Below are 24,670 nucleotides of genomic sequence, written 5' to 3'. Positions count from 1 at the left end.
TGTTCTAGCAGTCAAACCTGCTCTTTTTCCAGTTCTGCAGTGAAGTGGAAGTTCTGTGCACTTTGGAGCAAGTTTGGAAACCACCTGATCAGAGCACGTTCTCTCTCGACAATGTACATGTACACAGATAGGACTTTGGTAAAGACTGAAGGTTTAGTCAGGGCCTTTAGTCCCTACACACTCCTCTCTCATAAACACACAATTACACATGCATGTCTCTGATGTGTGTTTTATAGTTGATCTACTTTGCATACACAGTGTGATTTTGTTTGGGTTGTTTTTGTTTTGGTATCTCTTCCTCTTTTGGTGTTTGTGAAGGCATTTCTTCTGGCTCTAAATGTCACTAGACAGGTGACGTGTTCTCCTACATTCTCAGGTTTCATGGGAAATAGACCTCCTGGAACCTAAAAAAGGACTTGGAGCAAAAGCAAGCTGCCCTGTGTGTAGCTTTTTTACATTTTTAAATTTATTTTATTTTATTTTTTTATTTTTTGCGGAGTGGGGGGAGTGAAAACATAGTGCTATCAGACAGTTTGTATTCAATACCTTTGCCCAGGTTTCTATATATTTCAAATCCAGGCTATTTTACCATTGCCTTAATAGTACTGATCGAACCAGACAAGGCTTTAGTAAAAGGAAGCTTAGACAAGACTAACACATGACTCAGAGGAGTCTGGGTTCCCCTTTTTGAAGCTTTGGCCCCTTACCATATTTCATCCACATACCTTCTCAGGGAGATTCTTCTGGCTTCAGATGTTGAATGCACTTCTGACCATCAGTCTCGAGGAATGTTTGTGTTACATAGTCCCAACTAAAAACAGGGCACAGAAAAACACATCCATCCACAGAAGACAAACATCACAAAATAACAAAATGATCAACCTGGAAAGCTTGTAAAACTCTCAGTTAGTGCTGGCATTTACAGGTTATGGATAAACTTTCCTATGAAATTCTGTTTAGTATGAATGAAGAATAAACCCACAAAAGCATAGATGGTCTTTGATTTACTGTTTTTGCCAACAAAGATGCAATTTCTTAGTATAATTATGAGTAGATAAATCAAATGTGTAAACATTTGTTTGAATTTGATCCAGATTACACTTCTCATAGTGCTTTGCCTAAATGGCACCATAACAATCAATCACATATTAGGCATCGTTCTTTATCCGTCGACAAGCTCTATCAAAGTGCTCTCAAAGTGCTCTCTTTAATGGGTAATCTCAGGGAAAGGTGAACGAACAGAACAGCAGACCGTATTTTGACCATATTGCAGTGAATGTCAAACCTGAATGTCAAAACTGAATGTCAAAGGACATACTGCTACACTAAAACGACCGAAATATATTATTTTGCCTCGCGAGTATTTGTTTATTTCACAAACTGCGGAACTCAGGATTTTGGCCGTGCGGACAGCAGACCGAAAGCCGGGCGTCTTCCTTTGTGCAGGAGTGTGGTTTGTGTCCACGGCTGTCACGGGTGGGACGGGCTTCCACGGGCTCCCACGGCGCCACTCCACGCAACCCAACCCGCGCAAGCCTAACGCGGTCCACACAGACGGAGTAGCGCCCGGAGCGTGGGCATGACATGCAAACGGGACTGTTATATAATGCCGTTCAGACCAGCGGTCACCTCGGATGGGGCACCGTCGCTATGAGTTCGCCCTGTAACGCCGCTTGTTTCCCCCGAGTCCGACGGGTGGCTATTTTCGGCGGCACGCACGGGAACGAGATGTCCGGAATAACGCTGGTTAACATGTGGATGAAGAACGGCGCCGAGGTGCAGAGAAACGGGGTGCTAACGAAACCCTTTATAACCAACCCCGGAGCCGTTGAGAAATGCACAAGGTACATCGACACGGATTTGAATAGAGCCTTCACGCCGGAAAACCTCAGGTAAAACACGATGGCGATTGTCAGTGTCTTTATTCAGCCCGGTGCTGCTTCCTGCTGTAACCTCGTTAAATACTCGTGGCCAGCGTCGACTTGTTTTTCTGGTTTCTGGGGTTGAAAACAGCGCTCCGGTTTGCTGGCGCTGTTTATGATGAGATATGGGTGTTCTGCATTATATAGCCTTTGGTGACTTAAGAGAGGACACTTCGCAATGGGGTCAAAACTTCACCACGCTTGGAACTGAATGCAGAATTACCGAGCATGTCAAAGCATGTCCAAAGCGACAGCGCACGACAAATGCAGCTCCTGTGAGCCCACACCGACGGAATTTAAGTCGGGGAAAAAGTCAGTGAAACGCGACTCGGAGTGTTTTCGGTGACGGCAGGACTCAGTCCTGGTCTTTTAATGCATAACGTCGACGTTGTGACGGACCCGCAGCTCAGTTATTTGTGCTACTGTGGAAGTGTTATGGACTAGCTTTCCATAGGCAGCTTTTTACCGTAATGTAGCGTAAGGTTGCGTTATGTTAGCCAGTCTTACTAGTTTTCGCCCTATTGTTGTTAGGCAATGTTATACATGAGGATTTCGTCTGAAACTAAGGGAAATGGAATACCCTTTATTGAACTGAATTGAATTGAATGAATATACTTCTTTGAAGTTCTTGAAACTGAAAACCTGCCAAAGGCAGGTTATGGAGACGGAGAGGACTAATTGCTTTCTCAGTTTGACGATACTGAGGTCAAAGGGCCGACACTGTCGTGGAGATAAATACTTGAACATGGATTTCGATTGTGTTTGTCTCTGTTTCCCAGCCAAGCTCTCGGTTTGACCCAATTTAAAACAAACAATGCACACACAATTGTGTTTTGTTGTTTGACTGTAGAAGTACTTCAGGTAGCGCTTTGATGCCCCCCCCCCCCCCCCATTTAAATTATGTACTCACCAATCATCTGAACTGCAGACGCTTTGAACGCAGGCATAGCTGTAAAATGAGTCTCTGTAAATGAAATGTCATTGTGCAATATAAAATAGTCTTGTGGTTCTGAAAAACAATACCTCTCTGTAGGGTATGTATGGGACAGTGTGTGCTGAAAGTTATGCTTTTGTCTTTCACATTGTGACAAAGCACCAGTGTGCTCCATCTCACTCTCTCATCCCAACAACCTGTTTATTTGTTTAAAGAAAGACATAATGCCAAATGAGCTGTTTGGAATACTGTGTTGACTCCCTAGACATTGCTCTGTACATGAAGGGTTTGCATCAGTTACTTTGCCAGACGTTTGTCTGTCATTGTCTGTGTGTTTATTAGTTATTGCACAGCCGCTTTTATTAAGGTTTTCATCCAGTGCACACTAAAACAGGAGCTCCGTTTAAGAAAAGTAAACTCTTATCTTAAATATTGTTTCTCATGGGTGGTCCAGCACTTTGTTGCATTACCCAGTAAGGTATTAACTAAAGCTGTTACACATTAAATATGTTGCTTGATGGTTGTCATAGAAACCGGTCAAATGACATGGTCACATTGACCTTTCCCCACTCTGTCATGTATTTGTGGCATCTTTATAATCTGAATGGAGGTATATGAATGTGTGTGTGTGTGTGTGTGTGTGCGTGTACGTATGTGCTCAATCTTAAAAAATAATAATAAATAAATAAATAAGATAAACAGATTAGCATCACCGTATAAATTTATTAGGACTTCTTAGGACCAGAATGGAAAGTCTGAACACAGCTCATTTAGATTAAGCACTGAAAAAAGGAGATCTCCTTACTTACCCTGTGTTTATTGCCAGCCTTTCATCTGTCAGACCAATCTCTCCCCAGCACCCCCAGTGGGGACGGGCTACCATACGAAGTCCAGAGGGCCAAGGAAATTAATCAGCTGTTTGGGCCCAAGGGTAGCCCCGATGCTTATGACGTCATCTTCGACCTCCACAACACCACATCCAACATGGGCTCCACCCTGATCTTGGAGAGCTCCACAGACCACTTCAACCTTCAGATGGTTCATTACATCAAAGTAAGGAATGTGCTTTTTTTTTTTTTTTTAAATGGAGAAAAACAGAGTGGATGGAATTAGTTTGAATCCCATATAAGCAAGTGAGCATGTCAGATTAAGTCTGTATACTCTGGCTTCACACTGAACAGTAAAGCAGTGTTAAATGTGGCCTTTGAGCCTGTCTGTTATGGTAGGGCGATCAAAACTGGCTGCTGTATTAACATGATGCAGCTCAGGTACAAGGGAGGGCCATGTAACTGGAGCAGTCTCTCAGTGAGACAGGGCACCCTTAGGATCCTCACAAAAACAATAGTAGCATCCACTAACAAATATTATAGACTGCGATTCATGTGCCATTACAATCATGGCACCACTTTGTAGCTACAAAATATTTTCTTCTATAATAGGCCATAACAGAAAATGATTTACACCATAGCATTTTGATGATCGTCTTAATAAGCGTCGATGATCATCGTTTGAATGCAAGGCTATCAACAGAACGCAAGGCTTTTCCTCCCATTGCGATGATGCGAAGGCCATGCGCTCACACACAGTTCATTTGAGGTGTTGCAAAGGTCAGTGTTCCCTGAGCACCGTCGGCTAACTGGGTCTCTTGCATCTAGAAAGCTGCGGCCCCTGAGAGCTGCGCGGTGCTGCTGAACGAGCACCCCCAGCTCAGGTATGCCACCACACGCTCGGTGTCCACGCACCCTGTAGGTGAGTGCAAAGTCTCACCACATTCAGATGTTCGAGATTTCCTTTTAATGCAGCACCCAGACCTGGCCGCTCTGTCTAGTTAACCTCTAGGAATTTCCCTCTGGAAAAGATTGTCCAAGCTTTTTAAAGATTGTCAGTGTTGCCAAAGCATGTGTGCTTGTTTATCCTCTTAGCCTGCATGGCAGACGATTCCGTGAGGAAGTTGAACTGTCATGCCGTTGAGTAATTTTGGAAAGTGCAGGCGTTTCTGAATGCTCGGGGTTGTGTTTTTCAGGTCTTGAAGTGGGTCCCCAGCCTCAAGGAGTTTTGAGAAGCAATATTTTCGAGTCCATGCGTATGATAGTGAAGCACGCACTGGACTTCATTGAGCTGTTCAACAGCGGTAAGGCTAATGAAAAGCTCCATGGAGATTAACATGCAAGTTAACCGGTGACCTGTTGTTATTTTGGAGGTTTACTAGAGATTTGACCAGGCCTCGTTCCTGATTTACAGAAATCACAGAAATCGAGCAACATACTGCAGATCTTTTAAGCATCTGTGCATCCACTCAGTATGTTAGTCACGACACGATGTTGCTTTTCGGAAACTTTCCTATTACACGGGCCAAGTCTTTTAGAAAGCAGTGCGCCCTACTCCTTTATTGACCTGTCGTAAGCTGCGTCATTCCCACTACAGCGAGTGACGTTGTTCAGACTCAGTCCACCTGCCGCGCTCCTTTTCCAGTGTGAACCTCAGAGGCTGTACACATATGGCTACGGGTTTTAAGGACAATGTGTTCTCTGCAGGCTTCCCTTTTCATTTCAGCCTGAATGTACGCTCGCATGGGCTCATTGCAAAGGCAACCTCGGGCAATCACGTGTAGCCTGCGTCAGTGGCGTTCTGCCCTCTCGCCCACCTGCACGCAAGCGCGCGACTGTCGACTGTTGACTGCAAGCGCGCGACTGTCAACTGTTGCCACTGTGTGCGTTCTCCATTTGTCCGGCGTCTGACCTCTCTGTGTGCGGGTTCAGGTTTTTGACTGCGGTGTTTGCTTTGAAGGGGTGGAGTTCCCAACATGCACGGTGGAGGCGTTCAGGGTGCACGAGAGCGTGGATTACCCCCGAGACACCAACGGCAACATCACAGCGATGGTGCATCCTCGCCTACAGGTATCAACGCTACCAAACTGACCTGACAGGATATGTGTGCGGTCTGATGCCAACAGACAGCCATATACTTGACGAAAAGAATATATCAGTATAGACGCATGTTACTCTTGTGAGTTGGAGAGCGAGATGGTGCACACAGTTACCCAGTGCATCTCTATAAAAAATAATAAACTTTGGGATGCCCTGAACATAATCTATAAATGTTTCACCTGTTGAAAACATAATAAACATGCCACTTGCATATTTGAGTATGCTCCTGGGTCTCTTGCTCCTTTACATTGTGCGACTCCCTCCATATCTGCGCTGACTCTCAGGTTTCTGCCATCGGCGTTGCGCCAAATTCTGAGGCCCCACCACAAGACGAAGGGTAGAGGCCCATTTCTTTAATGTTATGACCTCCCCTCTGCTCAAGGCTCCGCCCCGCTGTGTGTACTGCGTGTAAAACTCACATTCTCGCTCTCTTCTCCTGTTTCCTTCTCTTCTTTCTGCCTTCCTGTCTCGCTCATGATCTCACTCCCTCTCACGCTCTCCCTCCTTTTCTCTCGCTCCCTCAATCTCTCTCTTTTCACCTCTCACTCCTCTAACCCCCCCCCCCCCCCCCCCCCCCGTAGGACTGTGACTGGGAACCTCTGAATCCAGGCGACCCCATGTTCCAGACCTTTGACGGCTGGAGCATCCCGTACGCCGGCGACGGCCCCGTGTACCCCGCGTTCATTAACGAGGCTGCCTACTATGAGAAGCAGCAGGCGTTCGTTGCCACCCGCAGGGAGACGCTGGCAGCCGCTGCCATACGAAAAGCCTCCGAATAGCCGAGGCAGCCTCCTCCGCCTCGACCTCTGACCCGCCCTCTTACACCGCACTTAGTGAATGGTCTGGCGCTTTCACGAGGTTTCACTAAACTTTCATTGTCACACAGGTTTTACTCCGATTATGTAAAGCGCACTGTCCACATAAAGGAAACAGGAATGATTATTTCTCACTAATGTAAAATATTATTCAGTCTGATTATTGTTTATTAAACTAAAGCTTAATCTTTTTGCAATACAAAGAAACTTCCAATATTTTTATATGTGTTTTTAAAGTTTGTTTAATAGCTAACATAGTTTTGTATCTGACTGCAGTTCTAGTTTATTTTTATGAATAATGAATTACTTTCTGGAATATGTTCATACTAGAACACATTCACAAAGACTTTTAGGACTCAACAATGCATGCACATTTCAAGGCTATTTTCTTGTATTTTTCATTTACTTAACCTCAGGAACACAGGAAACTGTAGCAGTATCATAACACCGCCTGGCTTGGTTTTGGAGGCCATTGTAATTTCTGGTCTTCTGCCGACTCCAGACTAGACGTTTCCCTTCTGGAGGAGCTTGCGAGAGTAAAAGATTAGAATGATTCCCTGCTTCAGGTTTTCATTGACCTTGCGTTCTTTTCAGAGGCCATAGCTGAACTTCGAGACGCCCTCTGGTTCGGTATACACTTACATATCAACCTGAAATAGCCTTAATCGAGCACCAGACAACCTCCTAACACTCTGACTGATGTATGTTAAGAAATACCTAAGCAAACTGTGTATGTACTGTGGGTTTCTGTACTGTGGTCCTGGGTGTTGTACATTCATTTGTATAGCGATAAGAAGGTCCACGTGTGATGTAGTCTCGGTCGGTTAAGTCCATCGTGTCTGCGTTCTTCGACGTTTGCACATGCAAGTGCAGCTATGTGGTTAGTGTCCGTAGCCCATGTGTAGTTTGATGACTGACTAACTTGGTGCACGTTTCCCTATTCTAGAGTCCACTGGTGCTATCTTGCCATTTGCCTTAAGAATAGTGGGTGAATGGAACAGACAGAACAGACGCTCCACGCATCATAACGTGATTGTGTTATTGTGATGTTAATATGTAGTGCAGCTGACTTGACATAAATTATGTTTGTGTAAATTATGAGGAATTGTGTAATTTGTCCACTGATTTTGTAAAGACATAAACAACATTGGTGTACAATGTTTTGTTCTTAAAGAGTTTCATTTAATGGTTGTAGATGATCATACTGACCTATGCAAAAAATATTATATTCTCATTAAAGTTGAACGTATTGTCTTTTGCTTGGTAGAATATAAATTTAGTACTTAGCAATCATAGACAATCAAGTTAAAATATGTTAAATGTGAAATATGTGTAATGTATTCATTTAAAATTAGATTATTTTATATTTGTAATATATATAAGATTATATATAAGATTATTAATCCAGCCTTTATTACATCGATTCATGATGAGTAGATCATTTGTAATAAACTTGTATCGGTTGATGTCTGCATCTGGTTGTGTTTTGAATTTGCTTCTTGAACTAAGAATTGCGTACTGCTTAATTTGTATCCAAAAACCTTTATGTGCTCATTAAAAGACGTGAAACCCAGATTGTAATAGGAACCTAAAGGAGAGATCGCAAAACTGGCTGCAAGCTCCCTGTCCTTCATGTATTTTGTCTTCCTTTTTACATATTCATTTATGCTTGAAATCCACTAGAGGGCGATATTTGCCTCTAGATTACAAAAACAACCTAATTCCTATTTTTTTCCCCCCACTGTTAAAGTCCCAGGGCCCCAAAACTCGTCCTCCAGTAGAAATTCTCGCTCAGGTCTTAGCATTCCCAAGCGTGTGGGGTATAAAAGTAAAATTTCAAGTTGTCCCTAGGTATTATAAATATAAGAATCTTATTTTACTTTGGCATTTGCTTTGACCAAAGATTCTGTCTTGTTGCACACTGAACATAGTTTCTTTGGATGGTGTAGAACATCTTATTCTAAGCACAGATTGAAAGACCTCCTGTTGAATTTGTAAAGAGACCAGGCAGATGCCAGTCATCATGCTGCTGAGAGACCGAGCTACACTGCTCTTGGCTTCTGTCTGTTTCTCTCTCTCCCTCCCTCCTTCTCTGCACTCTTTTAAGGAGTGTCATTTAAAGAGGTTCTTTGTTGCATATGAAACCTTTATCCTGCAGATGACTCTGTCTGAACTGAGAGAAAGTGTCTTTTCTGGTCCTCTGCCCCTGTGATCAGACTCAAGACAGAGAATTAGGACATCACTCCGACAGCGTTGGCATCGTATGGGACTTTGTCAGAGCCTTTTTGTGACTGTCATTTGGTTTTTCACAGCAATTTTTCTACATTTGTTTTTCTCCCACACACACATGTATGTATGCATAGAGAAAGAAAGTTATAGTAAACATTTCAGTGTCAAACATTTCAGGTTTCCAGAGAAACAGGATGTTTTGGTTGGAGGTCCTTCTTCAGCTGAAAGGAAAGGACATAGGAATGTCATTCAGGCTGGAACTGTGTTCAGCTGACTGCTTAAAAAGGAAAAGTGATCCGGACTGAGGGGGAATTTCCACAAAGCCATGTATCACAGCTGGAGCACAGATACGCCTACGTGGACACTCCATTCAAAGACAGACACACCTAAACACCTCCACAGGGTAAGGCAGGTCGCCGAGAGCCAGGTAAATAGGAATAATGATCAAAGCCATAATCACGTATGCCTTGCCAGTCATCAGATTCACAACCGGCACAATAAGATGATAAAAAGAAGAACTGGAAGCTGGCAACACTGACAACGATACAGGAGGCATTCAACCCAAGAGCTAAATCCAAAGACTGTACGTCAGCCGGAAAAGGGCGGAAAAGTGTGGAAGGTCCTGCAAAGTGTAATAGACAAGAAAGATCCGTGAATGAATCCAAAAAATGGCCCCCAACAATGACCTGATGAGGGAGTGTCTCAGTCAAATGGGAGACCTGGTCACCATGGAAACAGAGGAGGTGCCATGGCAGTATAAGCCCCTCAATAAAATATAAGCAGACAGACAACAGAGATGCATGATATGAGACAATTCTACCAATGGATGGAAAAGGCAGGACTGAAGGATAGAAAACGGGCACCAACCATGGCTGAGCACTGAGCACTAGGTCAGGTGAACTAAGGATGTGGTATACTAGACAAGACCAAAGTTGCAGACTGTGCAAAGGAGCCTCTGGGATAATCCAGCACCTACTAGCAGGATGCAAGACGCTGGCAAGGAAAGACACCATTAATTGGCAGGGATTGTATACAGGGACATATGCAAGATAAAGGAGTGGCAATATCAGTCTCAGTCCAGAAGAGCGATATCCTAAGAACAGCAAACATACTGCCTATATGATCTGCCCACTGGAAGAGTGAGCTGGAATAAATAAATAAAAAAAATAAAATAAGCATATTATATTTATTCCAGCTCACTCACTCATTATATATATATATATATATATATATATATATATATATATATATATATATATATATATATATATATATATAAATCGTTTGAATTGAACATTAATGAAAATCAACAATTTCTATCCTTCGCATGTCTAATTTTTCTGACGTGCCAAACTGATCCACCACTGACAGCAAAGCTGCAGAGTCGAGCATGTCTTTAGTGGAATGATCTCTTCGTACTGGGCCGGTGTCCAGAAAGGCACTTGTGGAGATCCGGGGCGCAGCTACACGTTTCCTGTAACTGATACTCAACTAGCTTTTCCTCTGCATAACTGACATGGCTAATAAAGCAATAAGATTACTGGAAGACTCTGTATCACTTTAGCTGCAGCCCAGGTCCTGGTTTGGGCATTGTGAGGCGTATCAAATACGAGGTGATCTAATATGGGCTTTGGTTTTTCTACTCCACCTCTGTGTTGTCCCGCTACCGGGAGCGACGCGGAGCAAACACTCTCCTCCGTTTTCTGACAGCAGACGCTCGGTTTCGTTACTGGTGTTCGTCTGTAAAGAGTCACACATTGCCAGGTATTACGTGTAAACGTTGCGCCCGATCTACGTGTCCTCTGCTTCGGGGTTCACTTGGCAAGCCAGCGGGGCGTCTGGGATGGAAGGCAGAGCAGCGCTGGAACAAGCTCCGCTTTCTTGTGCAGTTCCGCCCCCAACTCGTTTTTCCAACTCGGAATCTTGCTGCATTTTTTCTTCTTTTAAAGTTTCAATGACACACCCACACACACACTCTCTCACTCACTCACTCACTCACTCTCTCTCTCTCTCTCTCTCTCTCTCTCTCTCTCTCTCTCTCTCTCACTTTGTCTGTCTCTGTCTATCATCCTTGTATTGACAGTAGACTGTTGGAAAAGACACTCCACTGTCTCATCTCCTGTCTGGTGTCAGATACTCCGCCGCACAGACAGCCACAGGCTGAACACAGAACAACTCCAAATGGTTATGAAAACTCATGAAATATTCAGTGAGATGTAAGAACAAACTATTGTTGCACTAAGCAGTTGTCGACAAACTTCCATTTTTTGCCTCTTAAAACCTGACTCCGCAAAATGCTTTAATCAGCTATGGGCATCAGTGGTTGTGCATGCATGTAGAAGAACGATGAGAGTTACCGAGAGTCCGACGTCTCTGGCAGCGTAGCTTTGGGTCGTCTGCAGGGGGCACATCTCTGTAACCTCTCCTGCTCTGCTCCGAGGCTATCAGTGTAAATATCGCTCATCTTTAGTTTCCTCATAGCCACTGGAGCTTAGCCATCCAACCTCTCCACTGACACCACAATGCCCATATCACATTTGGCTGCTGGTTTCATGGTTAAACTATTTACAGAGAGGGTGAGAAGTGAAATATGAATTAAGCATAAATGCATGATTATTCCTGATAAAAACAAACAAACAAACAAACAAATGGCACAACGAGTTAGAATTAAATAAGGTTGATAGTCCATATTTTCCTCTACAAGTTTCCTAACGAACACGTTAATTAAGACATTAATAGTCTATTACACTATTAGTAGCAATTATATATCTCATGGATGTGACTATTGTTTATGTAAATTAACTTATTGGTAGTTCTAATCTATGTAGTGTTTTGGCGAATGAGCTGTATTCTGCAAAGATGTCAACAGGTGGAGACCCACACAAAAACTTTCTTTCAGAACCTCAACTTGTTGAATAGATCAACGCCCATAATAAAGTTATACACAGAACAGCGGCCTCTGATTGGTTCCGAGCGAGCTGACGCCGGCGCTTCCCAGAGCGGCGGAAGCCGAAAGGTTTTTTTTTGTTTCCAGCTGTAAACTGATCTCTGGTGTGTGGAGGTGTTCGTGAAGCAGTCTGGAAGCATGGGTAAAGCTTGAAACAGAGGGAAAATGAGCACAGGTCTAGTAAAAACAATTTAATGTGGGCTGTGCGGTGCCGTCGGTCTCGCTGAGTGTAACATTTTCGGAGACTTTTGTAACTGCGGCGAACTGCTTTGGCGTTTCCCTTAAAAATGTGGGAACAGGAGGAATTTGCGAAACACTGGAGGAATGAATTTCCTGACGGCGACGTGCCCAGGATGAATCTGAACTCCGTGGAGGATATCGAGAGAGAACTGGAGAAATGTAAAGCAAGCATGAAGTTGCTCCAGCGAGCGCTGTCGGAGGAGAAGTTCAAGGTGATTTACCTGCAGACCACCATTGCGCAGAAGAAGAAGAGTTATGACACAGAAAGGTGGGGGGGTAAGGAGGGCAATCAACCGGAGGCCGACGTCGCTGCCCCGAAACCCGATTCTGCAGAACCCCCCTCCGCGCACGAACGATTCGTTAGAGAGAGCACACGGGTGCCCACCAGAATCAAACTGCATGGTATTGGAAGTAAAGGCAGCGAGGATTTGATAAGCGTCGCGCCCAATCCGCGAGACCTGACCCGGGGCAGTAAAACGGGCAAACCGATACTCGCGCCTCCTCCCAAGAAGCCTGGCGCCGCGCAAGAGAGCTCGGCAGGTCCCGGCCTCCCGCGACTGGACGGCGGCGGCGGCGACCACCGGGTTGCGCGCAGGGAGGGCGCAAAGGAGCAGGACACGGCGGAGCACGACAGCGACCGAGAGTACGAGGACGTGGAGCTCAACGAGAGTTTCGTCCAGAGGAACCTGCTTAACCCCAGGGCGGCCGTGCGGGAAAACCGGAAGGTCAGCCTGGGCCGGGACGCGTTCCGACCTTTGCGCGGCAGCAGGGATTTGGACTTCGTCGACGATGGGAGGCTGTCCCCCTACACGGCGTACCGCTCCTCCGTCGGTTCGGGGCGCAGCACCCCTGACCGACGCAGCGACGGTTACCCGAGCTCCGACCATGAGGACTCCTCTTCAGCAGGTAGGAAAGGAGCTTTCAGTGGCCAGGAGTCCCCAGCTCATGTCGCTCGCGTATCCATTTATCTCCGGTGTTTGCATAATCCTCAGGTTTCCAAAGTGCCGCTCCTTGATTTTTTTTTTCTCCCCATCTGATGGCGTTCTCGACGTGATTTGTTACACGTAATTACGCAGAATTAGCCTGCCGTACAAGAACGAGAAGCCGCAAGCTGCGTTGTTTTGGTGTTTATATGCCAGCCTGGTGCGCAAACAGAAGGTTAGTTGATAAAATCGCTGGTTTGGAGCCCGCTATCCAGATGCCAGGGGAATGCATTCTTAAATGTCTGCTGAATGCACCTATCAGGAATTACCTGACAGTAGTAGAGTAGTGAACTGACTCCCCTTGTCATTATCACATTGCTAAAGGGGACTTTGGCATGACTGCTTTCCTCACTGTTCATCTTGTGAAGTGGTGATGAACAAATGTTTCCCCTCCGTGACATCTAACAACTGCTGTCAGGCAAACTTGCATCTACTTTTTAGTGGGATTATATATTTAACATTTGCAGCCTAGCAGCTGACGTTTTTCTACTATTCCACACACACAACTCGTGCGCTTGACCTCTTCGCCAAGTGTGACATATTTCAAAGTTCGATAAGAGAGCCATACACGAGATGAGGTTCATTTTTGAAACTCTGAGTGTGTGACGTCATTGCTGAAGCGAGAGGGGGCTCTGTTTGCTGGAAACTTATAGCTCTGTCAGTAAGGCAAAGAATACATGGTGCCATAGCGAACGTCCTCTCATCACGCTGTGTAGCGGGTGAGGGTGACATCTGTTATTGAGTTGAAGTATTTAAAACTGTTAATTGACACACAGCGTTTGTCCATGTAGCAGACAACCGCACTGCCTAACATTCGCTGTCTGCCAGGCAGACAAAGGCAGGATACCAGGTTAGTAGAGTGTGTGTGTGTGTGTGTGTGTGTGTGTGCGCCCTGGGGCGGTTATGCTCTTTGACAGTTGTTTGGACTTTGAATCTCAACTGGAGTGTGGTAATTATCATTGGTCAGAATGTGAAAGACTTTTATTTTGGATCAGGGAAAATACCTCTTCAAATGGCGATCATCAGACATAAATTTGAGCAGTTTGACAGCTTTTGATACTGAGCGAGCATTCTTGTCTGATCTTAAGTCCATCCAAATGTTTTCAAAAGTTGCAGTCCTGTGCTGGCCAGTGAGAAACGCAGTGTACCAATAAAACTGTGTCAGTGTAGAGGGTGGGAGAAGGAAGTGAAGCAAGGCACTCCTATTCCCAACTAAGTTTGTTTTATGCGAATATGCGTGCACATTCTGGAATGTGCATTACGTTGCTAGAAGTGTTAAGCCTAAAAAATGTTTAACTTGCATAACTAGTTCATGTTGACTGGAAACTTTTTTTTTTTGTGGATGTTTTTTTTTGTTTTTTTTTTTTTTAAATTTATATATATTTTTTTATTATCTGGCAGACGGCGGATGTCGCAGCATGTCATGGAACCGTTTAAAAGCCATGCCCCGCACGCGTGTCCAGCCCAAGACCAGCACATACCTCGGCCCTTTTACCGTGACTTTAAGCCCGTACCCTCACGCCGCCACCCCCACCCCCCCCACGCCGTGTGTTTTCTGCTGTCTCTGGGCGCCTGGCAAAGAAACTAAGAAATTTCAAAGAAATGCAGAAACACATGTGTGCTGAGCCAGATGCCAGGGCCTGTTTTGCATAGACAGGGAGGAAACATTTGGTGTCTCTGTAAAGTGCCGCTCCTGCCGCACTGGCCAGCGTGAATGACACTTTCGCCAGACCAGTGAGGTCAGGGCTAACGCGCATGTCCCGCCTTTTAATGTAGGCTAATCGTTGATTGGATCGGAATAGCGGTGAATCTGGAATAGAAAAACATCTGGTGCGTGCGTGCGTGCGTGCGACTTGTTAATTTTTGTGGAGTGGTAGTTGAGCGGTAGCCACGTTTTTAAACTTTACTAATTGAATAGGGCAAAGTTCAAACGAGGCCCTAAGGGATTCCAGAACAGCTGTCGAGAGTTAGATGTCACGATGACTGGTTGTTTTTTTTTCTTTTTTCCTTATATTGTCGCTTTCATTCTTGACTTCCCCAAATCTCGCCTGTCCTCACATTAGTCTCTGGGTACATTGGTCACGTGCACCCGACTTTCTCAGTCCACTGTACAGTGTACAGTGTCATGTTAAGTAAACGCTCACATGGACACAAAGCCAAGTCAGGAAATGATCCAGTCAATGGTTTGTTTCTTATCATTTTGCTTTTATTGTTCGATCTGGCATTTCTATGCTGTCGACCGCTGAATGAAATGTGTGGCGTGAGCTGGTAGGCTCAGGGCGATTTGGCCATAATGCCGGAATTCATGGAGTCTTGCCCAACCTTGTGTGTTGTCCAAAAAGGAAGGAATGTTGCCAGACTTCATTTCCTGCATCCAAACAGCTCTGAGCTGTGGCGCAGCCTGGTGCATGCGGGTTAATGAGTCATGGGCCGCTCATATTGAAACTCGATTCGTAACCACTTAAGTTTCTGCAATGTTGCCCTTTGAGAAGCATGACTGTGGGGCTAGTCCGGGTTGAATTGCGAAGCATCTGGGGTAGGCTGTTGGTTTGAACGGAATCCTTTAGTACGAGTGTTCCGAGTGGCCCGAACCACGTGAACCCGTGTTGGGTTAACTGCTTGCCTGGGTGCGTGTCACACGGCTGGAGCTTCCTACAGTCTCGACGGCGTGGAGCATGGCTTAAAATACACAAGTCAGGTCAAGGGTTTCCTGTTTGTGCCGTCCTTAGGTGGCAAAGAGCAGAGAGAGCATCCGTCCTCGGCGCTGTTAACCGAACTGAATCGTGTCGAAGCCTGGCTTCTGACTCATACCTGGAAGGAGATTCGTTTTTAGAGGCTGTAGCTACACAGAAGTCACGCTGGCCTCCACAGTGTCACAGTAACTGCACTTCCTGGGTTAATAAACCACTTCCGTTTACTTCCAACAAAATCAAACTACTTTCCACTTTCAGAGTCTTCCCAATCCCCCTTTTATAGTGTATAAATGACTACTTCAGGATGGAGAGTCTTCATCTCCCCCCCCCCCCCCCCCCCTATAGTGACTTGGTAAGGAAAGTGAACTTCAGTGCAGTCCGATAGAGCACAGACGGGATCTGTTGGGATGGCAGAGTCTGGTGCCGCTCCCACTCCACCCAGTCCCGCTGTGGCACAGGGCCGGTCCCAGGTGAGCCACGCAGCCCGAGCCAGACACCTACACCGGCACCAGATATGTTCTTACCAGTTCTTTCTGATACGAAGGACGTGGACCAGGAAGAAAGAGTGTACACACACACACACACACACACACACACACACACACACACACCCACACACACACACTAGTGCGGAGGCCTTATGCATGCCTTGCATGCCTAGTTCCTGTTATTTGTCAAATCTCTCCGTAAAGGAGCAGGCTTGTCCAGACTCATATGTGGAGCTTTTATCTGACAGGAGATCGTGTGTGTCACTTGTTGTTTGCAGAGCTGTGAGCTGTACGCTTGTGTTGAGCACTGGGTCCATCCTTAGAACCTGCTTAGATCTGTCTGCTGCACATTAGTGACAAATCCAAGTTAACCAAATGTGAGCCTTGGAAAGGTGCAGTGGACTCACAGTTGCAGGTCAGCTCACCTTTCCATGTTGGCCAAATTGCAGTACAGGCCTAGTCAGTCCTCTCAATCAGTGTGCGTGTGAGTGGGCAGGGTGGGGGGGGGTCTCTTATCTTCTGCTGGTGTTCCTCCTCTGGAGCTCAGATCACATGGCTGTTCCTTTCAGAGCCGTTCCTTTCAGCTGGGTTCCTCGTCTGTGTTTGTGGGATAGAGAGTGAGAGAAAGCGTGTCGGATCACGTTGCAGTAACTGCATTTGGACATATTCCAAGTAGCTTGCATTAATCTGTGTTACTGGTGTTCGGTTTTAGAATCACAAAGTTGTGTTTATGGATGTAGGACCAAAAGTAGCAGTGACGCAGAACAGCGGGGGAGCTAATGGACTGCTTCATTTCAGTTGCCTTCCAAACGTGAGCCAGCACAGCTGCAATGCATGAAGTGGCGCTAATGAACCTTACCGCGTAGACCCAGGCCGATGGTGTCCGTGCTCACTGGGCCAAAACGGGGCCAGATTCTCAGCAGAACAGAGACGCTGACTTTCTCGCCTCTGAGCACCCATCTAAGGCAATCCCCCTCACATAATTGTCTTCACTTGCATATTAAGCAACTGTGAATGTCAGCTCAGAGAGCATCTGTATTGCTCTCCCTCTCAAGGGAGTGGGTTTTGTTTTGCGTGCAGGGTATTGGGGTTTGAATGTTCGCTCATTTCCCCAATTTTGTCAAGGCTGCAGTAATTGTGAGCATGCAGATGTTCGTGTGTCTGAGCATAAAGGCTGAGATGCACAGGAAAGTCATGGTTGTCTACACCAAGCATGGTACCAATCAAGCCCCTGCAACCAAAAACCATATATCACCCAGTTCCCCTTCCTGTGCGATCAGTTATTTTAGTTTTAGATTTTGTACAAGTTTTACATTAAAATTACATCAAAATGTTAAATGTGCTTTATTTAGACTTGCCGTACTTCATTTATGTGGGCATTTAAAAATAAAACTTGCAATGATGCTTTATATTATTGTTTTTTTTATTTTGTAGAATGCGGAAGACACGGTAAAAACACGGTCTTACCATTGTCCATACCAGCTCAAAAAGCATATGCGGATGAGCAGGAGTGTTGGACCGAGTATTTGCAGAGGGACACGGTAGCAGTTACATTTCTGACGCAGCTCTGAGATGTCCCACTCAGACATTTGGACAGCTTAATAACGGCAATGACACGGGTATTCTTGAGTTATTCAAGGCTTTTTTGAAAGAGACATAGACAAAAATGGAAAAGGCGGAAAATCTCCTACCACTCTGGAAGCATGCGTGAAGAACTCCTGAGCCACGTGAAAGTCCATCTGAGTTAGAGAAAACGCTACGCCAGATATAACGTGTTGGCCGAAACGTTTGCCCATTTCTAGCCGTATTGGAAAAGCACTGGGTACTGCAGGTTTAAGCGCTTTACAGGAGACTGATATGAATAGCTGCAGTACATAACAGACGAAGCTTTTGGCTGGCCACCATGCACATGTCTCGCAGGTATTTGGTGGATGTAAATGTCTCCTGGCAGAAGGTAACTAGTCGCTTAGTTCTGTTCAGTCACTCTCTCACTTTTCTCCACCAAGGTTGTCGGACATGACTAAAGTCCTCTGTCAGAGCTATAGCAGTGTTCTGGCGAGAGCCAGAAATGAACTACGTGGAACAACAAAACGTGCAAAACTGGAATAGAGTTTCCTTGTAGCATGTGGAATTTGCTTCTTCTACAAGTGGGAGGGTAGGCACAGCACCATGAGCCCCTGAACTGTGTGTGCAGCGTCGTGAGACTGCGTGTTTATCCTCTGTGGCCAGTTTGATGCCGGTGATGCCATTGAGATGCCTGCAACAGTGTGTGGTGCTCAAAGCAGACACACCAGGCGTGAGGAGACGGAAAACAGGCGGATGAGTGACTGCACCCAGATCGGCAGCTGCCGGGCTGCACAAGGCTTTCCTACAGCTGCACTCACAGTTGCAATCGACAGGCACGCGCCAGAGTTGGACTGGGAATCCAGGGAAACGTGTGTGTGTGTGTGTGTGTGTGTGTGTGTGTGTGTGTGTGTGTGTGTGTGTGTGTGTGTGTGTGTGTGTGTGTGTGTGTGTGTGTGTGTGTGTGTGTGTGTGTGTTATTCGTCTGCATTAAATATGCAAAAGAAATGTCACATGGACTTGGATGAGGAGTTTGTGTTTGAACCCCTTCAGTTTAGAGAACTGGTCCGTATTAAAGTGGACAAACCCTCCTGCAACTGAAGTCCTCAAACTCAGAAGGCGAAGGAAACCCGTCGTTCTCCTGGGTGTCGACATTGTGCTGAGTCCACACTCCTCCCTGCCTCTCCTCCCGTCCAGAATGACGTCTTGAGAAACCTGGATTTTAAGGACGTTTATTGGAAACGCGGAGGTGAGCTTCACTCGTATGTTGGAACAGCACCGCAGGGCTGTCTTGTCTGCTCCGTTGTGAAATGATAACACAGTCTGGAGTTCTCTCTGCCATTTTATTATTTTACTGAATCTGCATCTAGTGATTGGCTCTGCTGGCTGTTCTCTCTGGGTTACTGTTTTGGTTTCTATCCATACAATAGTTTTGGTTAATCTGTCTGGTTTAGTCTGCAGGGAACTCTGTTGTGTTGTGTTTTATAATGCTGTATTGCACTATACCAATTTTCTGACTCCTCCACCTGTGGGCCTAGACCAGACAGTAGGGCCTGAACCCACACGCAGGTTAATTTAGTAAATTCACTAATCCATGTAGCGTGTGTGTGCGTGTGTGTGTGTGTGTGTGTGTGTCCTTTTGCTCTGGTGATCAGACAAATGCGTTTTCAAGATAGCATCCTGTTTTTTTTGGGGGTGGGGGTATTTGTTCTTTTTTGTGGTAAGACCTGCACCTGCTGGTTTCGCCTCTATATTTAAAAAGTGGCAGTAAAGATTTGATCTTGGACTTTGTGAAGAACGCTCTTCTGTTGTGAGGCCACTTGCTTGCGCAGCGGTTCTTCCTTTGCCGCGGTGTCCTTTCAGAGTGTGTGCACCCGTCAGCCTGCACCCAACGGCCTTTTCCACGCTCCGCTGCACACTCTCACACTCTGCCATCTTCTGCAGGTGCACCCGAGACACTCTCGCGTCTTCATGAGAGAGACCTCTCACTAGGCCTTACTGAACTATAGTAGCAGATCTGTGTGTGTTTACCACTCTCCTTTTCTATTCTAGACATTGTCTGATCTGTGCTGAGATCATGCCTCGGGATTCATATCTGATTTATAAACTCAGCCAGGTCACACGACTTGGCGTCGGCAGAAATGAAAATGCACGAGACATTTTTACTTCAGAAGGAGCAACGTCTCTTCCTTCTTGGGCTCTTATGTTTGGTGGTGAAAATCTTGTAAAAGCCTATTGACTCCTAAAAGGAGCATATCTCCCATAACCACCAGAGCGCCAGGGAGGCTACAGCTAAACACTTCATAGCACCACCTGCCCACTGGATTTTTTGGGTTCTTGGTGACACATTTTAGGAGTGTGTCAGTCCAGCGGTCAGGGGTGAAGTCCCCTCAGCTCTCTAGAGGTTAAATGATTTTACACTGGCCATGCAGGAGCTGGGAAAGAAAGAACTGTTCTTGTTTTATACACACACACACACGCACACACACACATTTAGAAAAGCCTCCATGCCTATTCAGAGAAATCACACAAAGTACAGATTTTTTTTTTTTTCCTGAGCCCGGCTGCCATGGAAACTTAATAAATTAGAAGGATATGTAGGCCACTTTAGTGGTTTGTGGGAGAAGTTGATGGTAAAACCCAATATTTGTGTTTCTCTCTCTCTCTCTGTCTCTGTCTCTGTCTCTCTCTCTCTGTCTCTTTTTCACTTAAGAACTTGCACGTGCACACACACACACACACACACACACACACACACACACACACACACACACACACACACACACAGGAAGAAGTACTAAAGTGTAGAAAACCACTCACAGTGGGTTTGGGTTTGTATACCTTTTCTCATTCTGTACTTATCCTCTTAATTTTGTGTATACATATGTATATTAGTTGTGTGTGTGTGTGTGTGTGTGTGTGTGTGTGTGTGTGTGTGTGTGTGTGTGTGTGTGTGTGTGTGTGTGTGTGGGCAGCCAAGCGGTTTTGTCTTCTGCTAGCAGACAGCTCTGCTCGGAGTCCCCGTGACTCCTGTACATCCTGTTAGCCCATCTGCAGCACACATACAGTGCTCAGGTCTCCACGTTTCCCTCTCTCAGTGCCTGCACCGCCCTCACAAGTGAAAGTGCGAGCCTTCTAGCTCAGTCTTACACGGGCTTAAACAGCTAAGGGACCAGAGCAGCTTCTGAGCTCTGCCATGGGTTTAACAGGGCTGGGTGGCATGCCTCAGTACACAAACAGAGACACTCCTGGCAGGAAGAGGCGTGTGTGTGTGTGAATTTGGGTGTGTATTTTCACCTCCACTTCCACTATATGCAGCACCATCAGAGCCGACTGCCCCCCTAAGAGGGCGACTAGAAGCATGAGTGGTCCTCGGACTCCTCTCAGCAGCTACTGTGCATTCAGAGCTGTTCCATGTACTGATGGCACTGTGTGTAGGTAGTGGCAGTTTCTGAACTCAGATGACTGGTCATGACTGTAGGGTGGGACCCTTCACACGAGCGCCCTCTAGTGGACATCTGCTCAGCCGGTAAAACCAGAAATCAAGCTGCTCTTTCAAACTGTGTGTGTCAGTGAGTGTGTGTGTGTGTGTCAGTGAGTGTGTGTGTGTGTGTCAGTGAGTGTGTGTGTGTGTGTCAGTGAGTGTGTGTGTGTGTGTCAGTGAGTGTGTGTGTGTCAGTGAGTGTGTGTGTGTCAGTGAGTGTGTGTGTGTCAGTGAGTGTGTGTGTGTCAGTGAGTGTGTGAGTGTGTGTGTCAGTGAGTGTGTGTGTCAGTGAGTGTGTGTGTCAGTGAGTGTGTGTGTCAGTGAGTGTGTGTGTCAGTGAGTGTGTGTGTCAGTGTGTGTGTGTGTCAGTGTGTGTGTGTGTCAGTGTGTGTGTGTGTCAGTGTGTGTGTGTGTCAGTGTGTGTGTGTGTCAGTGTGTGTGTGTGTCAGTGTGTGTGTGTGTCAGTGTGTGTGTGTGTCAGTGTGTGTGTGTGTCAGTGTGTGTGTGTGTCAGTGTGTGTGTGTGTCAGTGTGTGTGTGTGTCTGTGTGTGTGTGTGTGTGTGTCAGTGAGTGAGTGTGTGTGTCAGTGAGTGTGTGTGTGTGTGTGTCAGTGAGTGTGTTTTGAATAAATACAGGACACTGCAGTGAACTTTGCCCATAGAGCTGCTGTTGTGTAGAGGGGGAGATGTAAGTTGTTTTTCTTGTGTGTGTGCTTGAGTTTGGATAGTTACAGCAACAGTTCGTGTCTTGGTTAATGTTTGAGGAAACGGATGCTTCTCGGATTGATTATGGTCTCCTGGTGAAGTGCAGTTTGGTCAGTAGCCAGTAGGTGGCGGCAGAGTGTGTGGGATCACCCTGTGTAGTGTGAGGGGAGATGAAGACCTCTAGAGGGAACGCTGACTGAGGATCAGTCTTCTTGGAGTGTCTAAACGTGTTCATTACACTGTGACTGGCCAGCCGTAAAATGGAGCTCAGAACTGTCATTTGGAGAGGCTTATAAATATAAACTTGGGGTGATGTTTGGATGGTGTGTGTGTGTGTGTGTGTGTGTGTGTGTGTGTGTGTGTGTGTGTGTGTGAGAGAGATTTAAGGTGTGTAGTGGTGTGAGTGTGGCTGAGTTGTGACTAATGGACTTCAGCTACCTGGAGAGGAGAAGGAGCCCCAGGTTAGATATGACAGATAGACTGAAAAAGCCATTTGTGTGTTGCTTGGTGACAACTCTTCCTCCAGTGCCCACCCCACTCACAACCACCAACATATGTATGTCATTTTTCTTCTGCTGTGTCTTTCTCTGTCTTGATTTGATTCATGGATCTCTGTTTATCATATAGCTGCCTAATAAAGGTCACAAAAGTTAAAAAAAACAAACCATGAATTAGTAATAAAAAGATAATGAGTGGTGAAAGGGGGTTGTTGGTGGAATCGACCTGTCGGGGGGTGGCGTTAGGCTCACTGCCATGCTTATTAACTCCCCCTCCAGCCGTGACTGGTGCAGTGCGTCGCTGGCGTTGTGGCCCAACCCCATTGTGCCACAAACACAGCCATGGTCACATGGCGTTGTAATTCTGCCCTCATTAGCCTCTATATTACAGACACCTGCCTGTATCTCTAGTCACTGGCCTGGTTACAGGCTGTAATAGGGGTGTTGTTACAGAGACCTGCAGGCTCAGTGAGGTCTGCATGGTAACATGGTCTGTCTGCATGGAACAGGCCACGCTTGTGCTTGTGTGCGTCTCACCGCAGGTTTGAGAGCTTGCCGCCCGCCGTGCTGAGCCGGGCTGAACAGGGCTAGCCGAGACGGCGCTCTGTGCAGCAGGAGACGGCCAGGACTCTGGGGCCCTTCAGACTGGATAGAGTAGGGTAGATGGCTTTAGATTTGTTGGTGCGTGTGCGGGTCTGTGACCGCATGCACAACAAGAGGAAACTCGCCTGGTCCTCCACCGCTTAGGCGTTTGTCATGCGCTATATGGGTGCTGCGCTCTGATCTGAATGGAACCGAGTGGTTTGCATTAGCATGAAATGTGTGTGCATGCTTGATGGAATGCAAACACACACCCACCCACCCCGCTGAGACTCAAGGGAGATGAACACACAGCCCTGCGCTGATCTGAGACAAGTGTCTCCATCTGAGAGCCAAACGGGCATCATTATAGATGCAGAAATCTATGCTCCCGAGTTGTGATCCGTAACTCCACAGTCTGGGAGCTGGTCCGTGGCACACAAACATCAGCCCCCTCCTCTTTTAGCCTAGATAGAGAAATGCCAGGAGAAACAGGCGTGTGAGTGCTCTGTCTTCTCTCTCTCCAGTAATACTGAGCTATGGGTCATCAAATGCTCATATTTCTCCAAAGCCATTTTAACTTTGAAATGACCAACTCTGTCAGTGGGAAAACCAGACACTGGGCTGGTTAAGCACAAAGCATGTTTGGTTTTCATTTAAAGTGAATTACAGCATAACGGCTTTGCATTAAATTATTGGATGAAGCTTAATTTCATACAAATTAATGTAAACATTTGGTGATTGTCTAATATATCAAACAGTGAACACTACAGAAAATAAATATTTTCAGATTCCATTTTTATTAAACTTAAGTTACGTCTGTATATCCTGTGAGAACCTGGATTGAACAAAGACCCTGAAAGCAATATCTACACCGCTGGTTAAATCCCATTGGATTGCAGCATACTAATTTAACAAAGTTAAGATATTTCAAATGAGATAAATAGGGTTGGGGGGGTGGTATATTCTGGCAATAGTTCAGGACTTAGGCTGTCAGTTTTAATTAATGTGCATCCCCCCCGGCTTAGCTAGCTAGCTCTCTGTCTCTGTCTCTGTCTCTGTCTCTGTCTCTCTCTCTGACTCGTCTGGCCCCGAAGCCGTCTGCCTCTGCAGAAAAGTGCCAGAGAGGTGTGAAAGCTCTCGGCCAAGAGGTGCAGGGACCGTGATGCTCAGCACCAGGGTTGCGGTGGACTCCGCCCCCATCCTTCGGGCTGGGGTTGAAAGGGCACGGAGCAGGGTCAAGCAGGAGAAGGGACGGAGGCAGGCCCACACACCCGGGGTGGAGAGGCCGAAAGATAAAGGAGAAGCAAGCACACCTTGCTGTCTTTCCTGCCTCTCTCCTTACCCAGCGAGAAGGGGAGAGAGCCGATCTGAAGTAGGGTGGGGGTGGAGCGGGGTCGTTATGGATACATGAGTGTAGGGGTGGTCTCCGGGCAGAACTGAACTGTCTCTGGCAGAGCTTTTTTTATTGGCCAGTCAGGTAGGCAGCTAATTACACACACCCACCCACACCCACATCAGAGCCCCTTCTGTTTGCCAGAGAACATGCCTTTGGTTTAATTATGCAGGAGTGTGTGTTTTTTTTCTCTGTGTGTGCGCGCGCGCGCGCGTCTGTGTCTGTGTGTCTGCGTGCGTGTGTGTGTGTGACTGTCTGAGTGTGTCTGT

General features: G+C 46.2%; 2 protein-coding genes across 3 annotated transcripts in view; both read left to right on the top strand.

The window, feature by feature from the left end:
• Positions 1–1,239: 1,239 nt before the first annotated feature.
• aspa (aspartoacylase) lies at positions 1,240–8,072 on the top strand. Its single transcript, XM_027004307.3, has 6 exons — positions 1,240–1,892; positions 3,714–3,909; positions 4,512–4,605; positions 4,880–4,987; positions 5,644–5,753; positions 6,365–8,072. Exons 1-6 carry the CDS (start codon positions 1,585–1,587, stop codon positions 6,560–6,562), a joined length of 1,014 nt encoding a protein of 337 aa, XP_026860108.2. The 5' UTR covers positions 1,240–1,584; the 3' UTR covers positions 6,563–8,072.
• A 3,794-nt stretch (positions 8,073–11,866) lies between these two features.
• The window catches only part of abr (ABR activator of RhoGEF and GTPase), a 101,193-nt gene continuing 88,389 nt past the window's right edge, over positions 11,867–24,670 (top strand). For both annotated transcript variants that reach the window (XM_081719624.1, XM_035527716.2), the window contains exon 1: positions 11,867–12,920. In XM_081719624.1, the coding sequence (XP_081575750.1) occupies positions 12,062–12,920 (859 nt within the window). In that variant the 5' untranslated portion in view covers positions 11,867–12,061. The remainder of the gene's footprint in view (positions 12,921–24,670) is intronic.

Source organism: Electrophorus electricus, chromosome 8 (assembly GCF_041902795.1).
Source record: "Electrophorus electricus isolate QZ-2024a chromosome 8, ASM4190279v1, whole genome shotgun sequence".
In the NCBI taxonomy this organism is placed as follows: Eukaryota; Metazoa; Chordata; class Actinopteri; order Gymnotiformes; family Gymnotidae; genus Electrophorus; species Electrophorus electricus.
This window is presented reverse-complemented; position numbering and strand designations above follow the sequence as displayed.